A 14,484-nucleotide genomic window follows, 5' to 3' on the forward strand; every position below is an offset into this window, starting at 1 on the left:
TCGCTCAGTCGTGTCTGACTCTTTGCCACCCCATGAATCGCAGCACGCCAGGCCTCCCTGTCCATCACCAACTCCCGGAGTTCACTCAAACTCACATCCATCGAGTCGGTGATGCCATCCAGCCATCTCATCCTCTGTCATCCCCTTCTCCTCCTGCCCCCAATCCCTCCCAGCATCAGAGTCTTTTCCAATGAGTCAACTCTTCACGTGAGGTGGCCAAAGTACTGAAGTTTCAGCTTTAGCATCATTCCTTCCAAAGAACACCCAGGACTGATCTCCTTCAGAATGGACTGGTTGGATCTCCTTGCAGTCCAAGGGACTCTCAAGAGTCTTCTCCAACACCACAGTTTAAAAGCATCAATTCTTTGGCACTCAGCTTTCTTCACAGTCCAACTCTCACATCCATACATGACCACTGGAAAAACCATAGCCTTGACTAGAGGGACCTTTGTTGGCAAAGTAATGTCTCTGCTTTTGAATATGCTATCTAGGTTGGTCATAACTTTTCTTCCAAGGAGTAAGCATCTTACTGCATCTCTTTTATTCTGGAATGTTTATGGTTTCAGATTTTGCATTCAAGTCTTGAGTCCATTTTGAGTTTATTTTTATATATAGTGTATGATAGTGGTCCAGTTTCACTCTTTTACTTGCAGCTGTTCAGTTTTCCCAGGATAGATTTTTGAAGAGAGTATCCTATCCGCATTATGCATTTTTGCCTCCATGGTAAACTAATTAACCATGAAAGTGTGGTCTTATTTCTGAGCTTTCTGTTCTGTTCCATTGATCTATGCCTCTGTTTTGTATACCAATACCATTCTGTTTTGATTGCTATAGTTTTGTAGTATAATTTGAAATCAGGGATCATGATACCTCTGGGTTTGTTATTCTTTCTCAAGGCTTCTTTGTCCATTTGGGGTCTTTGGTGGTTCCATACAAATTTTAGGATTATTTGTTCTAGTTCTGTGAAAAATGCCATTGGAGTTTTGATAGGGATTACACTAAATGTTGGAGAAGGAAATGGCACCCCACTCCAGTACTCTTGCCTGGAAAATCCCATGGACGGAGGAGCCTGGTAGGGTGCAGTCTATGGGGTCGCTAAGAGTCGGAGATGACTGAGCGACTTCACTTTGACTTTTCACTTTCATGCATTGGAGGAAATGGCACCCCACTCCAGTACTCTTGCCTGGAAAATCCCATGGACGCAGGAGCCTGGTAGGCTGCAGTCCATGGGGTCGCTAAGCGTCGGACACGACTGAAGCAACTGCACTTTCACTTCACTTTCACACTAAATGTATAGATTATTTGGGTAGTATGAGCTTTTTTTTTTTCCTTTTACTTTCTGGCCTTTATCTTTGTTGTTGTTTTTGTTATTTTTTTCTAATTAATTAATTAATTTTAATTGGAGGCTAATTACTTTACCATAATGTAGTGGCTTTTGCCATACATCGACATGAATCAGCCTCAGGTACACATGTGTTCCCCATCCAGAACCCCCGTCCCACCTCCCTCCCCATCCCATCCCCCAGGGTCATCCCAGGGCACCAGCCCTGAGCACCCTGTCTCATGCATCGAACCTGGACTGGCGATCCACTTCACATAATATACATCTTTCAATGCTACCCTCTCAAATCATCCCACCCTCGCCTTCTCCCACAGAGTCCAAAAGACTGTTCTTTACATCTGTGTTGCTTTTGCTATCTTGCATATAGGGTCATCGATACCATCTTTCTAAATTCCATATATATGTGTCAACATACTATATTTGTGTTTTTCTTTCTGACTTACTTCACTCTATAATAGGTTCCAGTTTCATCCACCTCATTAGAACTGATTCCAATGCATTCTTTTTAATGGCTGAGTAATATTCCATTGTGTATATGTAGCTTTCTTATCCATTTGTCTGCTGACCATCTAGGTTGCTTCCATGTCCTGGCTATTGTAAACAGGGCTGCAGTGAACATTGGGGTACGTGTGTCTCTTTCAATTCTGGTTTCCTCAGTGTGTATGCCCAGCAGTGGGATTGCTGGGTCGTATGGCAGTTCTACTTCCAATTTTTTAAGGAATCTCCTTAAAAACTGTTCTTCATAGTGGCTGTACTAGTTTGCATTCCCACCAACAGTTTAAGAGGGTTCCCTTTTCTCCACACCCTCTCCAGCATTTATTGCTTATAGATTTTTTGATAGCAGCCATTCTAACCATTGTGAGATGGTACCTCATTGTGGTTTTGATTTGCATTTCTCTGATAATGAGTGATGTTGAGCATCTTTTCATGTGTTTGTTAGCCATCTATATGTCTTCTTTGGAGAACTGTCTGCTTAGTTCTTTGGCCCATTTTTTGATTGGGTCGTTTATTTTTCTGGAATTGAGCTGCAGGAGCTGCTTGTATATTTTTGAGATTAATTCTTTGTCAGTTGCTTCTTTTGCCAGTATTTTCTCCCATTCTGAAGGCTGTCTTTTCATCTTGCTTATAGTTTCCTTTGTTGTGCAAAAGCTTTTAAGTTTAATTAGGTCCCATTTGTTTATTTTTGCTTTTATTTCCATTACTCTGGGAGGTGGGTCATGGAGGATCCTGCTGTGATTTATGTCAGAGAGTGTTTTGCCTATATTTTTGTCTAGGAGTTTTATATTTTCTGGTCTTACACTTAGGTCTTTAATCCATTTTGAGTTTATTTTTGTGTATGGTGTTAGAGAGTGTTCTAGTTTCATTCCTTTACAAGTGGTTGACCAGTTTTCCCAGCACCACTTGTTAAAGAGATTGTCTTTCCTCCATTGTATATTCTTGCCTCCTTTGTCAAAGATAAGGTGTCCATAGGTGCGTGGATTTATCTCTGGGCTTTCTATTTTATTCCGTTGATCTGTATTTCTGTCTTTGTGCCAGTACCATACTGTTTGATGACTGTAGCTTTGTAGTATAGTCTGAAGTCAGGCAGGTTTATTCCTCCAGTTCCATTCTTCTTTCTCAAGATAGCTTTGGCTATTCGAGGTTTTTTGTATTTCCATACAAATTGTGAAATTATTTGTTTTAGTTCCGTGAAAAGTACCATTGGTAGCTTGATAGGGATTGCATTGAATCTATAGATTGCTTTGGGTAATATACTCATTTTCTCTATATTTATTTTTCTGATCCATGAATATGGTATATTTCTCTATCTTTGTGATCTTTGATTTCTTTCATCAGTGTTTTATAGTTTTATATATATAGGTCTTTTGTTTCTTTAGGTAGATTTATTCCTAAGTATTTTATTCTTTTTGTTGCAATGGTGAATGGAATTGTTTCCTTAATTTCTTTCTGTTTTCTCCTTGTAAATGTATAGGAATGCAAGGGATCTCTATGTGTTAATTTATATCCTGCAACTTTACTATATTCATTGATTAGCTCTAGTAGTTTCTTATTTTGTGGTGTCTTTGGTTTTGGTATCAGGGTAATGCTAGCTTTGTAAAATGAGTTTAAAAAGGATAGATATTTAATCTTTGAATGTTTAGAAGAATTCATCAGTGAAGCCATCTGATCCTGTGCTTTTGTTTGTTGGCAGTTTTTGATTACTGATTCGATCTCCTTACTAGTAATCTGTCTATTTAGATTTTCTATTTTTTCATGATTCAGTCATGGAAGATTGTATGTTTTTAGGAATTTATCCATTTTTTTTCTAGGTTGTCCAATTTGTTGGCATGTAATTGTTCAGAGTATCTCTTTGCTTCTTTGTGTTTGTATGGTATCAGTTGTAATTTCTGTTTCATTTCTGATTTTATTTATTTGAGCTCTCTTTCTTTGTGAGTGTGGCTAAAGTTTTGTCAGTTTTTTTTCTCTTTTCAAAGAGCTAGCCATTAGCTTCACTGATCTTTTCTATTGTTTTTTAGTCTCTTTCATTTATTTATACTGTGTTCTTTATTATTTCCTTTCTTCTAACTTTGACTTCATTTGTTCATCTTTTTCTAGTTCATCTAGGTATAAAGTTAGATTGTTTTGGATTGTTTTGTTTCTTGAGTTTGGCCCATATTGCTATGACCTTCTCTCTTAAAAACACTTTCCTTGTACCCCATAAGGTTTGATATGTGGTATTTTTGTCCCTAGGTATTTTTTTTTTCCTTTGATTTCTTCAGTGATCCATTTTGGTTGTTCAGTTATTCTTTTTTTTTTTTTTAAATTGAAGTATAGTTGATGTACAGTGTTGTGTTAGCTTCAGGTATACAGCAAAGTGATGCACTTATACATATAAGAGCAAGCCTCTTAGCATTTTTCCAACAGCGTTTGTTCACTTTGTGTCTTTGGGTCACATTTGGGTAATACTTGCAACATTTTAAGCCCCCCACCAGTGAAAAGATTATGATTCGCTAAAGGCTTACATGTAGATTGGCAGTTTTTAATAGTAAAGTATTTTAAAATTAAGGTTTATGCTTTGTCTTTTCAGACATAATGCTGTTGCATACAGTATAGAGTAAACATAACTTCTGTGTGCACTGAGAAACCAAAAACTTTATGTGACTCACTTTTTTGCAGTATTCACTTTGTTGTAGTGGTGGGAAACCAAACCTGTGATGTCTCAGAGGTAGTCTGAATTTGGCAATAAGGAGTTCATGATCTGAGCCACAGTCAGCTCCCGGTCTTGTTTTTGCTGACTGTATAGAGTTTCTCCATCTTTGACTGCAAAGATGCGATCAATCTGATTTCAGTGTTGACCATCTGGTGGTGTCCATGTGCTTTAAGGGTTAAGGAAACCATTTTAAAATCTACTACAGTATAGATATTGTCTCCTCCTCCACCCCCAGGTGCATAATTATAAGAGAACTATATAGCCAGTAAAAGCCCAAAAAGATACAATATATTCATCAATGTTATATAAATTATGGCAGTGTAATTTGGGCTTCTGAAGCAGAAACTGAAAGGCAGTTGTAGCAAAAGTGATGGTGATGGTCATATGTCATGGACCATTAATCAGTGATTGACAGTGGACTCTGTTCTGCTGAGGGCTGGGTGTGTGGGGGAAGTGATACTAGAGCAGTTGGATTAAGCTGTGCCAGGGTGTTCGGATTTAGAGCTTTCTGTTCTTTTTGGTTGTTTGTAATTATTAATAAGACTGTTATAAGCTGTTTCTACCTGTGGACTCAGTAGGGATTTTGGTTCCTGCAAGATGGCTGCTTGCACCAAGGAGTAACTGCCTTCATGAGCTGTGGAAAGGAGACTATCAACGGATTTCATTTACTGTCGATAGTAATTTTAAGGGGCTTCCCTGGTGGCTCAGTGGTAAAGAATCCACCTGCCAGTGTAGTAGACACAGGAGATACAGGTTTGGTCCCTAATATACAACCCAGAATTGGATTAAGAATGTTCCTTTGTAAATTAGAAATGGCATGATTGTGAGTGAAGAGGTCAACTGTTCATATGTTAAAAAATAATTGTAAAATCGTCTTATAGTACTGTAGTTTCATGGGATCATTGTTCTTTAATGTCTTAATTTGCTTTACCAATTTTATTGGAAGAAATGATATGGAAAACTTTTAAAATTAAAGCAAGTTTACAGCATTGATTTTTAAATGAATGCAGTTGTTTCTGTGATTAAAAAATATTTGTGCTAAATTTTCCGTAAAGCATAAATTATTTCTGAAAATAGTATTTAAAAGATAGAAATAGAGTAACTTGTACTGATTATTTGAAGTTTTTGAGTATAACAACAGAAACCAAGCAAAGTTTCTCATGTTGGTTTTAAAATGGAAAATTCAGTAGTGAATACTTTATGTTGAGCAGCCAGTAAACTCATTATGAAGCAAAACGATAACTTAATGATTTTATGTGCTTTCTACAGGTTTTATTGAAAACTACAGCTGGAGATATTGATATAGAGTTGTGGTCAAAAGAAGCTCCTAAAGCATGCAGAAATTTCATCCAGCTTTGTTTGGAAGGTAATCATAATTCTTGAATTTTATTCTGTAAAAGAAATTTTGTTAATTTAAAAATTGCGGTGTATTTTCCCACAACATTGAAGATTCATGTTAAATAGTGGTAATGAATGATCAGAGTTGATAGAAGCAATGTGGGTTTGAGCTGTGTGTCAGGAAATTGAGAGAGGAGATAAAAATCCCTCCAACCCCCTGCCACCAGTCAGTAAATCTCTGCATCTTTAACAGAAATTTATCTCACTTCTTTCTTTTATCCTCTAAAAGTGGGTACTCCCTAAGATGCTTTTTTCTTTAATTGTTACTTCCAACCAGTGAAAGTGAAAGTTGTGTAAGTCACTCCGTTATGTCCGACTCTTTGAGACCCCATGGACTGTATAGTCCATGGAATTCTCCAGGCAGGAATACTGGAGTGGGTAGCCTTTCCCTTCTGCAGGGTATCTTCCAAACCCAGGGATCGAACCCAGGTCTCCCACATTGCTGGTGGATTCTTCACCAGCTGAGCCACAAGGGAAGCCCAAGAATACTGGAATGGGTAGCCGATCCCTTCTCCAGCGGATCTTCCCCACTCAGGAATCAAACCGGGGTCTCCTGCGTTGCAGGTGGATTCTTTACCAACTGAGCTAACTTCTAACCATGTAACCATCAAACGTAGAATTCCAACCATTTCTCCTCTTTTGAACTCTAATTTACATATCTGATTGCCTGGTGGACTTTTCTACTCAAATCTTCTACTGTCAGCTACAATTCAAATAGTATAAAACCAAATTTACCAGTTTCTTCCCCAAACTGCCTAACTGTTACCCGTGTGATTGTAATTGCCTCTTACCTGGTCTTCCATTTTCTTATCTTTGATCTCTTTACCCTCACGTTTAATTCATCTGGTAGTTAAATCTTCAGGCAGCTTGGCTTCCTAGTTTTCCAACTTCATTTTTCATTGCACTGAATAACCATGTGATCTCAGTTGACTATTACCTTTATTTCCTGAGCAGGTCCTTCCCATTTCCACTCATAACCTCCTTCATTTCCTGAAATCTTCTCATATCCTCACATGCCTTTTTGGAATACTTTCTCTTCCCTTCTTTTTCTGTTCAAGTTAACCCACTCGTTCTTCTGTTTTTTGGCCATGTGGTGTGGCTTGTGGGATGTTAGTTCCCTGACCAGGGCCGGGGTAAAACCTGGGGCCCCAGTAGTGAGAGTGCCAAATCCTAACCACTGGACCACCAGGGAATTCCCAATCTGCTTTTTCATGTGTATTAAAAATTTTGTTTGCTTCATAAAGCCTTCCATGCAACATTCAGTGATGATATTACCGATGTCACTAGTAACTCTTAGATTTGAGTAATAAAGTGACTATCTTTCTTTTTAACAAACTTTACAGAATTACATTCACTTGAGTGTTTTCCCCTTTAGAATATTCCCTTTTAGAGCTAAATTTCCCTAACATTTATAACATGTTGACTTTCAGTATACATTGCATATAGTTTCAGGTATCTCCAGTGGTGGCAAATCATTGTCCTAAATTATATCTGATTTTTAGGAAAAGAGAAGGTTAGTCAAGGTATCAGAAAGCAACGCTCTGAGTCTAAAGCAAGATGTGAAAGAAAACACAGAATAACCAGTAGTAGGATGCAGTGAGAACTCTCCAAATAGATAATTATTACCAGTGGAAAATCTAAAGAATAAAAATACCCAGACCAAAACAATAAAACAAAACAACCTCCTTCAGCACCTCAAAAAAGAAAAGAAAAATTGAGCTGACAAAAAAGGAGAAAATAAGACATCTGTAAAGACCATCATTAATAATTACTATGGCAGGCAGGAAGGAAATTGAGTCAGACAGGTAGTTCAGTCAGAGAAGCCTCAAATAACTGTCTGCAGAGCCGAGAAACACAGTAGACACAGAAAAGTCAGATTTTTTTCTGGAAAGAAGTTTGAAGAATATTAAGCTCAAATTTTACAGAGGATTGAAAGTATAAAAACATTAGAAAGAATAGATGGTAAATTATAATCCATGACCATGTGAATAGAAGAAACAGAAAACATCTGGATATAATATAACAATGAAAGAAGAAATAAGGTTCTTAAGTTAGGTGATGATGAAACTTAATCACAACATCAATAAAATTATTTCCCTATTTATGAGAATACAAGTAGAAAGAAAAAAGACAAGGAAAATAATAAAAAATAACTAGAGCAATTCTTTTAACTGAAAAGGTGAGAAATGGAATTTTTGCAAAGGTTAACAAGAAACTTGAGAAAACTAATTTAAATAAAGATGTTCCCAAATGAATAAACTCAGGGTTTTAAAAATTTAACTCAGAGGGCCTCATTTTAATTCTCTGCTTATATGATTTAAACAAGTCACAATATTCTAGATCTTATAATGGTCGTATCAATATTTAAAAAAAAAAAGGCCATGGTTTCCAAAATTAAAAAGCAAATGAATAAACGTGAGCTAGTGGGAGCACAGCCTCAGATACGGCCTTCAGCTAAAATGGTGTTCACAGTTAAAGAGAAGTTCTTATTTTTTTTTTCCAGTTTTATTGAGGTATGATTGGCAAAAATTGTATACATTTAGGTTGTACAACATGATTTTTTAAATAGTGTACAGTGTGATAATTTAATATATGTATACATTGTGAAATGATTACCATAATCAAGTAACATATCTGTTACCTCACATAGTTACCTTTGTGTGTGTGTGTGTGTGTGTGTGTGTGTGGTGAGAATATGGTATGTATACATTTCTGATATACACAATACTATTAATAAAAATTTCTAGTATACAATAATCACCATGCTGTGCACTGGATCCCCAGAACTTACTCATCTTATAATTGAAAATTTGTATCTTTTTGACCATTATCTCCCAGTTTTCCCCATCCCCCCCTAGCCTCTGTCAACCATCATTCTGCTCTCTGTGTCTGTGTGTTGAACTTTATTTTAGGTTCCCCACAAAAGTGAAAAAATTAACTATTTGTCTTTCTGTGTCTGGGGGTAGTTTTTAGTCTTTATGAAAACAAAAGATTTACAGTTACACAGACTTAATCTTGGATTTCAGATCTTTGCAAGATAGTTAAGTGAGCACTCAAAAATGAGTGAAACCGTTACAAGAATTCCCTGGTGATCCAGTGGTTAAGATCAGGCCTTTCCAATGTAGGGGGTGCAGTTTTGACTGCTGGTTGAGGAACTGAGATCCCGCATGCCATGTGGTGTAACCAAAAAAGTTTTTTTTTAATGAGTGAAAATTTTTAAAAATTACAAGTTTAAAAAGTAGGTTGAAGAGAAGGGAAGCTTGTTATCTTTGATAATTTGATTAATTCTTCTGAAAAATGAGGAAGAAATAAAACTTTAGGTTTGAAAAGCAAAGTGGGGAGCAAAAAGAGAAGTAAATAGGAAAATCAAAATTTTTATACTTTATGTGACTGTTAACTCTTTTGAAATTTTACTTCAGCCATGTCTCCTCAGTGTCCATGCTTCATCAGTTATCTTTTATCCTCTTCCTCCTTTAGCAAGAGTTTTAAATTCTTTAGAAGTTACAAGCATTTAAGTATATAGTAAGAGGTTAAAAGAAATATCTTTACAAAACTAAAATATTTGTTTAAAAAAACCCAAGAGGCTAAAATAGAGAGCTCATAAAGGAGTTTTAAGTAAAAAGTTATTTAAGATAATATTTGCAGAAGTAAACACACACAAAAATTCTAAAAGAGACACATATACATGATTTTAAAATGCAGTGTAAATTCCTATATGTGCTTGAGCAGAAATATAACTAGTCAGAATATGTTGTTATACCCATACATTGTTATAGCCAGAAATACAAGACTTAATGACAATAGCAGACTCAGCATCCACATAGAAACTTCATTTTGTATTTGACATACATGTAAATTGCTTTTTTCAGTAGTGGAGAAAATTCAGGAGTTTATTATGAACACACATAATGAAATAGTAAGACCTCTTGAAAATACTAATTGAATGATACATAAACATTTAAGAAGGATGTCAAACATTGCAAACAGCAAGGTCTTTTATAGCACACGATAAGCTATAAGTGCATAGTTCAATGTCGTGTCTGACTCTTTGCAGCCCTATGGACCATAGCCACCAGGCTCTTCTGTCTACGAGATTCTCTAAGCAAAAATATTGGAGTGGGTTGCCATGTCCTACTCCAGGGAATCTTCCTGACTCAGGGATTGAACCCCGTGTCTCTTAAGTCTCCTGCTTTGGCAGGTGGGTAGGCAGGCACAGTTCAACAGTGATTATTAATAAATTACAAGGAAGTGGAAATAATGGATATAGAAATTATGTGGAAATTTGGAATTTTAGGCATGATAGCATACAAAATTAAAGTGTAGAGAAACTATAGAAAATTTATACTCAATATACATAATGTTATAATAATTTCATTTATTCAACAAGAATATAATTAGGAAAATAAAGAAAAGTTTAAAGTTAAAAATCCAACATCACTGAAAGACTTAATAGGAAATACGAAAAGGAAAGATGGGTAATTTTAAAATTAGAAAACACAATAAAGACCTCTTTCATTTCCCTCTTCCATCATCTCAAATAGATTGCAGAGTCTTAATAGATCCTGTTCTAGAGAATTCTTGAATCTGTGTGTCTCCAGATAAGCCATAGTTGTGTTTTGATTGGACAACAGTTGCTCTCTATCCAGCCTTGTAACTTACGGGAGTTTAAGTGATCCTTTGAAAAAGTAAATCTGATCATGTGCTAAAAACTGTTGCTTACATATTACGGGCATAATGGATTATTTTATTTTTTGAGTAGGCTGGGGTATGTTTTATATTCAAATTTAAATATGGATTTGTAGAATTTAAGTGGAAATATTAAAGCTTGATCTCACATTTGTGTTGAACTTGAAAATTTATAGGTTGCCTCCATATTATTTAATCTTCAGAATAGCACTATGAGTAATTTATATTGTTGATTTTATAATTAGAAAATTATATGTGCAGCATATTGACTATAGTTATTGCATATTTGGAAGTTGTTAAAAGAGTATATCTTACAAGTTCTCAGCACAAGAAAAAAAATTTTGTAACTGTGTGGTGGTAGATGTTAACTAGATTTATTGTCTGTGAACATTTCACAATATATGCAAATATTGAATCCCTGTGTTGTACATCTGAAACTAATGTAATCTTGTACATCAATTACATCAATTTTTTTTAAGAAAATTGAGTTTTCAGGTTACAGCCAATGAGAGGCAAGACTTACAATTCCTAACTGCAATACACATTGTTAATCAGAGTAAATGGTTACTTAGGAATACAGGAGAAATACTTTTAGACTTCTTGGTTTTTACAATTTCTGTTTGTAGCCAAAGAGAACTTATCTATACTTGGGAGTTCTTAGGAATGTAGTGCAACAGATCTTCACTCAGAATGGATTGGGGAAAAAAATCAGTTAATCTTCCTTTCTATTTCTTCCAATCCATCCTCCAAACTGGATACAGTTGTTAGATTACTTGTTACTTTGTTGTTACTTTTTTAAAATGTGAGTTTTATTTCCAGTTATAGCTTGCTTATGTGAAAAATTATAAGGGTGTCTGTGAACAAGCCGAAGTATTATGGTATTTTATGAATTATGGTAAACCATAGTCATGTTTTGGCTAATAAAGTGTCACAAAGTACTCATGTAATTGATATTTTATGGATTATGTCAATAATTGTATCAGTACAGTGCCTGGTCCACGGTAGGCACTTGATAAGTATTTGTCGTTGAATGAGTTGCATTGGTTCAGTTTCACATAATAGAAGATTCAACTCAAATGATTTAATTAATGGAGACATTTATCATTCTCTTTGATAAGAAATCTGGTGTCAAGAAGTTCTGCAGCTCAGTAAAGTCTTTAGGGAACTGTGCTCTTTCCATCTCTGGTCATCAGCATGTGATTAAATTATAACTACACTCAATAATTGACTCCAACTCAATCAATTAAGGGATCATATATGATCTCGTATGTTTTTTAGTGTATTTATATATAAATATAAATAGTATCTTCAGTCATTTAGCAAACTTAATGGGAGTCTGATTTGTTATTCAGTCACTAAGTCATGTCCGTCTCATTGAGACCCCGTGGACTGCAGCACACCGGGCTTCCCTGTCCATCACCAACTCCCGGAGCTTGCTCAAACTCATGTCCATTGAATCAGTGATGCCATCCAACCATATTATCCTCTGTTGTCCCCTTCTCCTCCTGCCCTCAATCTTTCCCAGCATCGGAGTCTTTTCCAATGACTCAATTATATATTGTGTTGATTACTCATTTTATTTATTGACTGTTTCTTGAGAAGGGTGCACTGATGGTGCCAGACCTATAGTCAGTGAGTAATTTTGATATATTTTGGATTTGTATAGTGTTTGTATAAGTTAATTTTCTGTGGGGAGACGAGGAAGAATTAAGAAATAGGCTATTTCACACACACACATACAGAAATGCAGGTTCTGTATTCTGTAAAACAAGGTTACTGCATTTCTCCTGAAACATAAAGTCTTGGGACCACGTAAGTAGAGTTTATGACTACAGTATAATGGAAGAGGTATTGAAAAGACAATGTGTGGAAGAGAATATTTTCCTTTTAAATATTAAATTTATATTAGATAACAGTGCTTGATGAATATTTGTTTGTTAATATTTTTCCTATAGCAACAGTTGTGGGTGGCTGTGGGCAAAAAAAAAAAAAAAGAAATAGGCTATTTATCTCTATGAAGGTTTCTCAATCTCCAGCACTGTTGATATTTTGGGCTAGTAATTCTTTGTTGTGGGGATTTTTTGTGCCTTGTAGGATGTTTACAAGTATCCCTGGCCTTTCCCTACTAGATGCCAGTAACATCTCCCATGTGTGACAGCCAGATATTTCCAGACATTGACAAATATGTGCCACAGAGAAAAATTGCTGCTCCTCCAAACCTAGTTGAGAACCACAGATCTATACCAAAACCTCTTCAATTTTTATTTTGAAAACTGTATCCAGAGTTTGAGAGAATCCTTGAAGTAGATCCAAAACAACCAATACTGTGGTTTCTGTAGAAACTGTGTTAGATATTTTATAGTAAGTAGAGAAGGCTATGGCACCCCACTCCAGTACTCTTGCCTGGGAAAATCCCATGGACAGAGGAGCCTGGTAGGCTGCAGTCCATGAGGTCGCTAAGAGTTGGACACAACTGAGCGACTTCCCTTTCACTTTTCGTTTTCATGCATTGGAGAAGGAAATGGCAGCCCACTCCAGTGTTCTTGCCTGGAGAATCCCAGGGACGGGGGAGCCTGGTGGGCTGCTGTCTATAGGGTCGCATAGAGTTGGACATAACTGAAGTGACTTAGCAGCAGCAGGGAAGAGAAGATTTTGGTTTAAGAGCCTATTTAACATCCTGGGGAAAAAAAAATCTTATGACCAGTTTTGTTAACTCTAACTATAGATACACTTAGTTTTAGGCATTGATAAATTTTCATTTTATTAAAGTATATTAATTTCAGATATACAGCAAAGTGATATAGATATAGATAAATAGATTCAGATTCTTTTCTATTATAGGTTATTGCAGAATACTGATACTGAATACTGTCCTGTGTTATCCATTGATCCCTGTTGTTTATTTTTTCTATAGTAGTTTGTGTCTGCTAATCGCAAGCTCTTTCTTCAAATTAATTCAGTTTTGGCCATGCTGGGTCTTCGTTGCTGTGTGTGGGCTTTCTCCAGTTGAGGCAAACAGGGGCTGCTCTCTAGTTGCAGTGTGTAGGCTTGTCATTGCAGTGGCTTCTCTTTTGTGAGGCATGAAATCTAGGGCATATGGGCTTCGCTAGTTGTAGCTTGTGGGCTCCAGAGCGCAGGCTCAGTAGTTGTGGTGCATGTCCCATGGTATGTAAGATCTTCCCGGATCAGGTATCGAACCCATGCCCCCTGCATTGGCAGATTCTCAACCACTAGGCCACCAGGGAAGTCCCCAAACTCCCTTCCTCCACCCCCTTTTCCCTTTGGTAACCATAAGTTTGTTTTCTACATCTGCTAGTCTATTTCTGTTTTGTAAATTAGTTCATTTGTATCATTTTTTAGATTCTCCATGTAAGTGATAATATATCATATTTGCCTTTCTCTGACTTCACTTAATAATCTTTAGTCCATTCGTGTTGCTGCAAATAGCATTATTTCATTCTTTGATTGAAATATTTCATTTATTGATAAACATGTGATTTCTGCTTTATTGACTATGCCAAAGCCTTTGACTGTGTGGATCATAATAAACTGTGGAAAAATCTGAAAGAGATTCTGACCTGCCTCTTGAGAAACCTATATGCAGGTCAGGAAGCAACAGTTAGAACTTGACATGGAACAACAGACTGGTTCCAAATAGGAAAAGGAGTACATCAAGGCTGTATATTGTCACCCTGCTTATTTAACTTCTTATGCAGAGTACCTCATGAGAAACGCTGGGCTGGAAGAAGCACAAGCTGGAATCAAGATTGCTGGGAGAAATATCAATAACCTCAGATATGCAGATGACACCATCCTTATGGCAGAAAGTGAAGAGGAACTAAAAAGCCTCTTGATGAAAATGAAAAAG

The 14,484-nt window shown here is 36.3% G+C and overlaps 1 protein-coding gene across 3 annotated transcripts in view; it reads left to right on the top strand.

The window, feature by feature from the left end:
- Positions 1-14,484, top strand: part of CWC27 (CWC27 spliceosome-associated protein homolog (S. cerevisiae)) — a 266,077-nt gene that overhangs the window by 5,129 nt on the left and 246,464 nt on the right. For all 3 annotated transcript variants that reach the window (XM_010845518.1, XM_010845516.1, XM_010845517.1), the window contains exon 2: positions 5,802-5,898. In XM_010845518.1, the coding sequence (XP_010843820.1) occupies positions 5,802-5,898 (97 nt within the window). The remainder of the gene's footprint in view (positions 1-5,801; positions 5,899-14,484) is intronic.

The sequence above is a fragment of the Bison bison genome, unplaced genomic scaffold (genome assembly GCF_000754665.1).
Source record: "Bison bison bison isolate TAMUID 2011002044 unplaced genomic scaffold, Bison_UMD1.0 scf7180017864218, whole genome shotgun sequence".
NCBI lineage: Eukaryota > Metazoa > Chordata > Mammalia > Artiodactyla > Bovidae > Bison > Bison bison.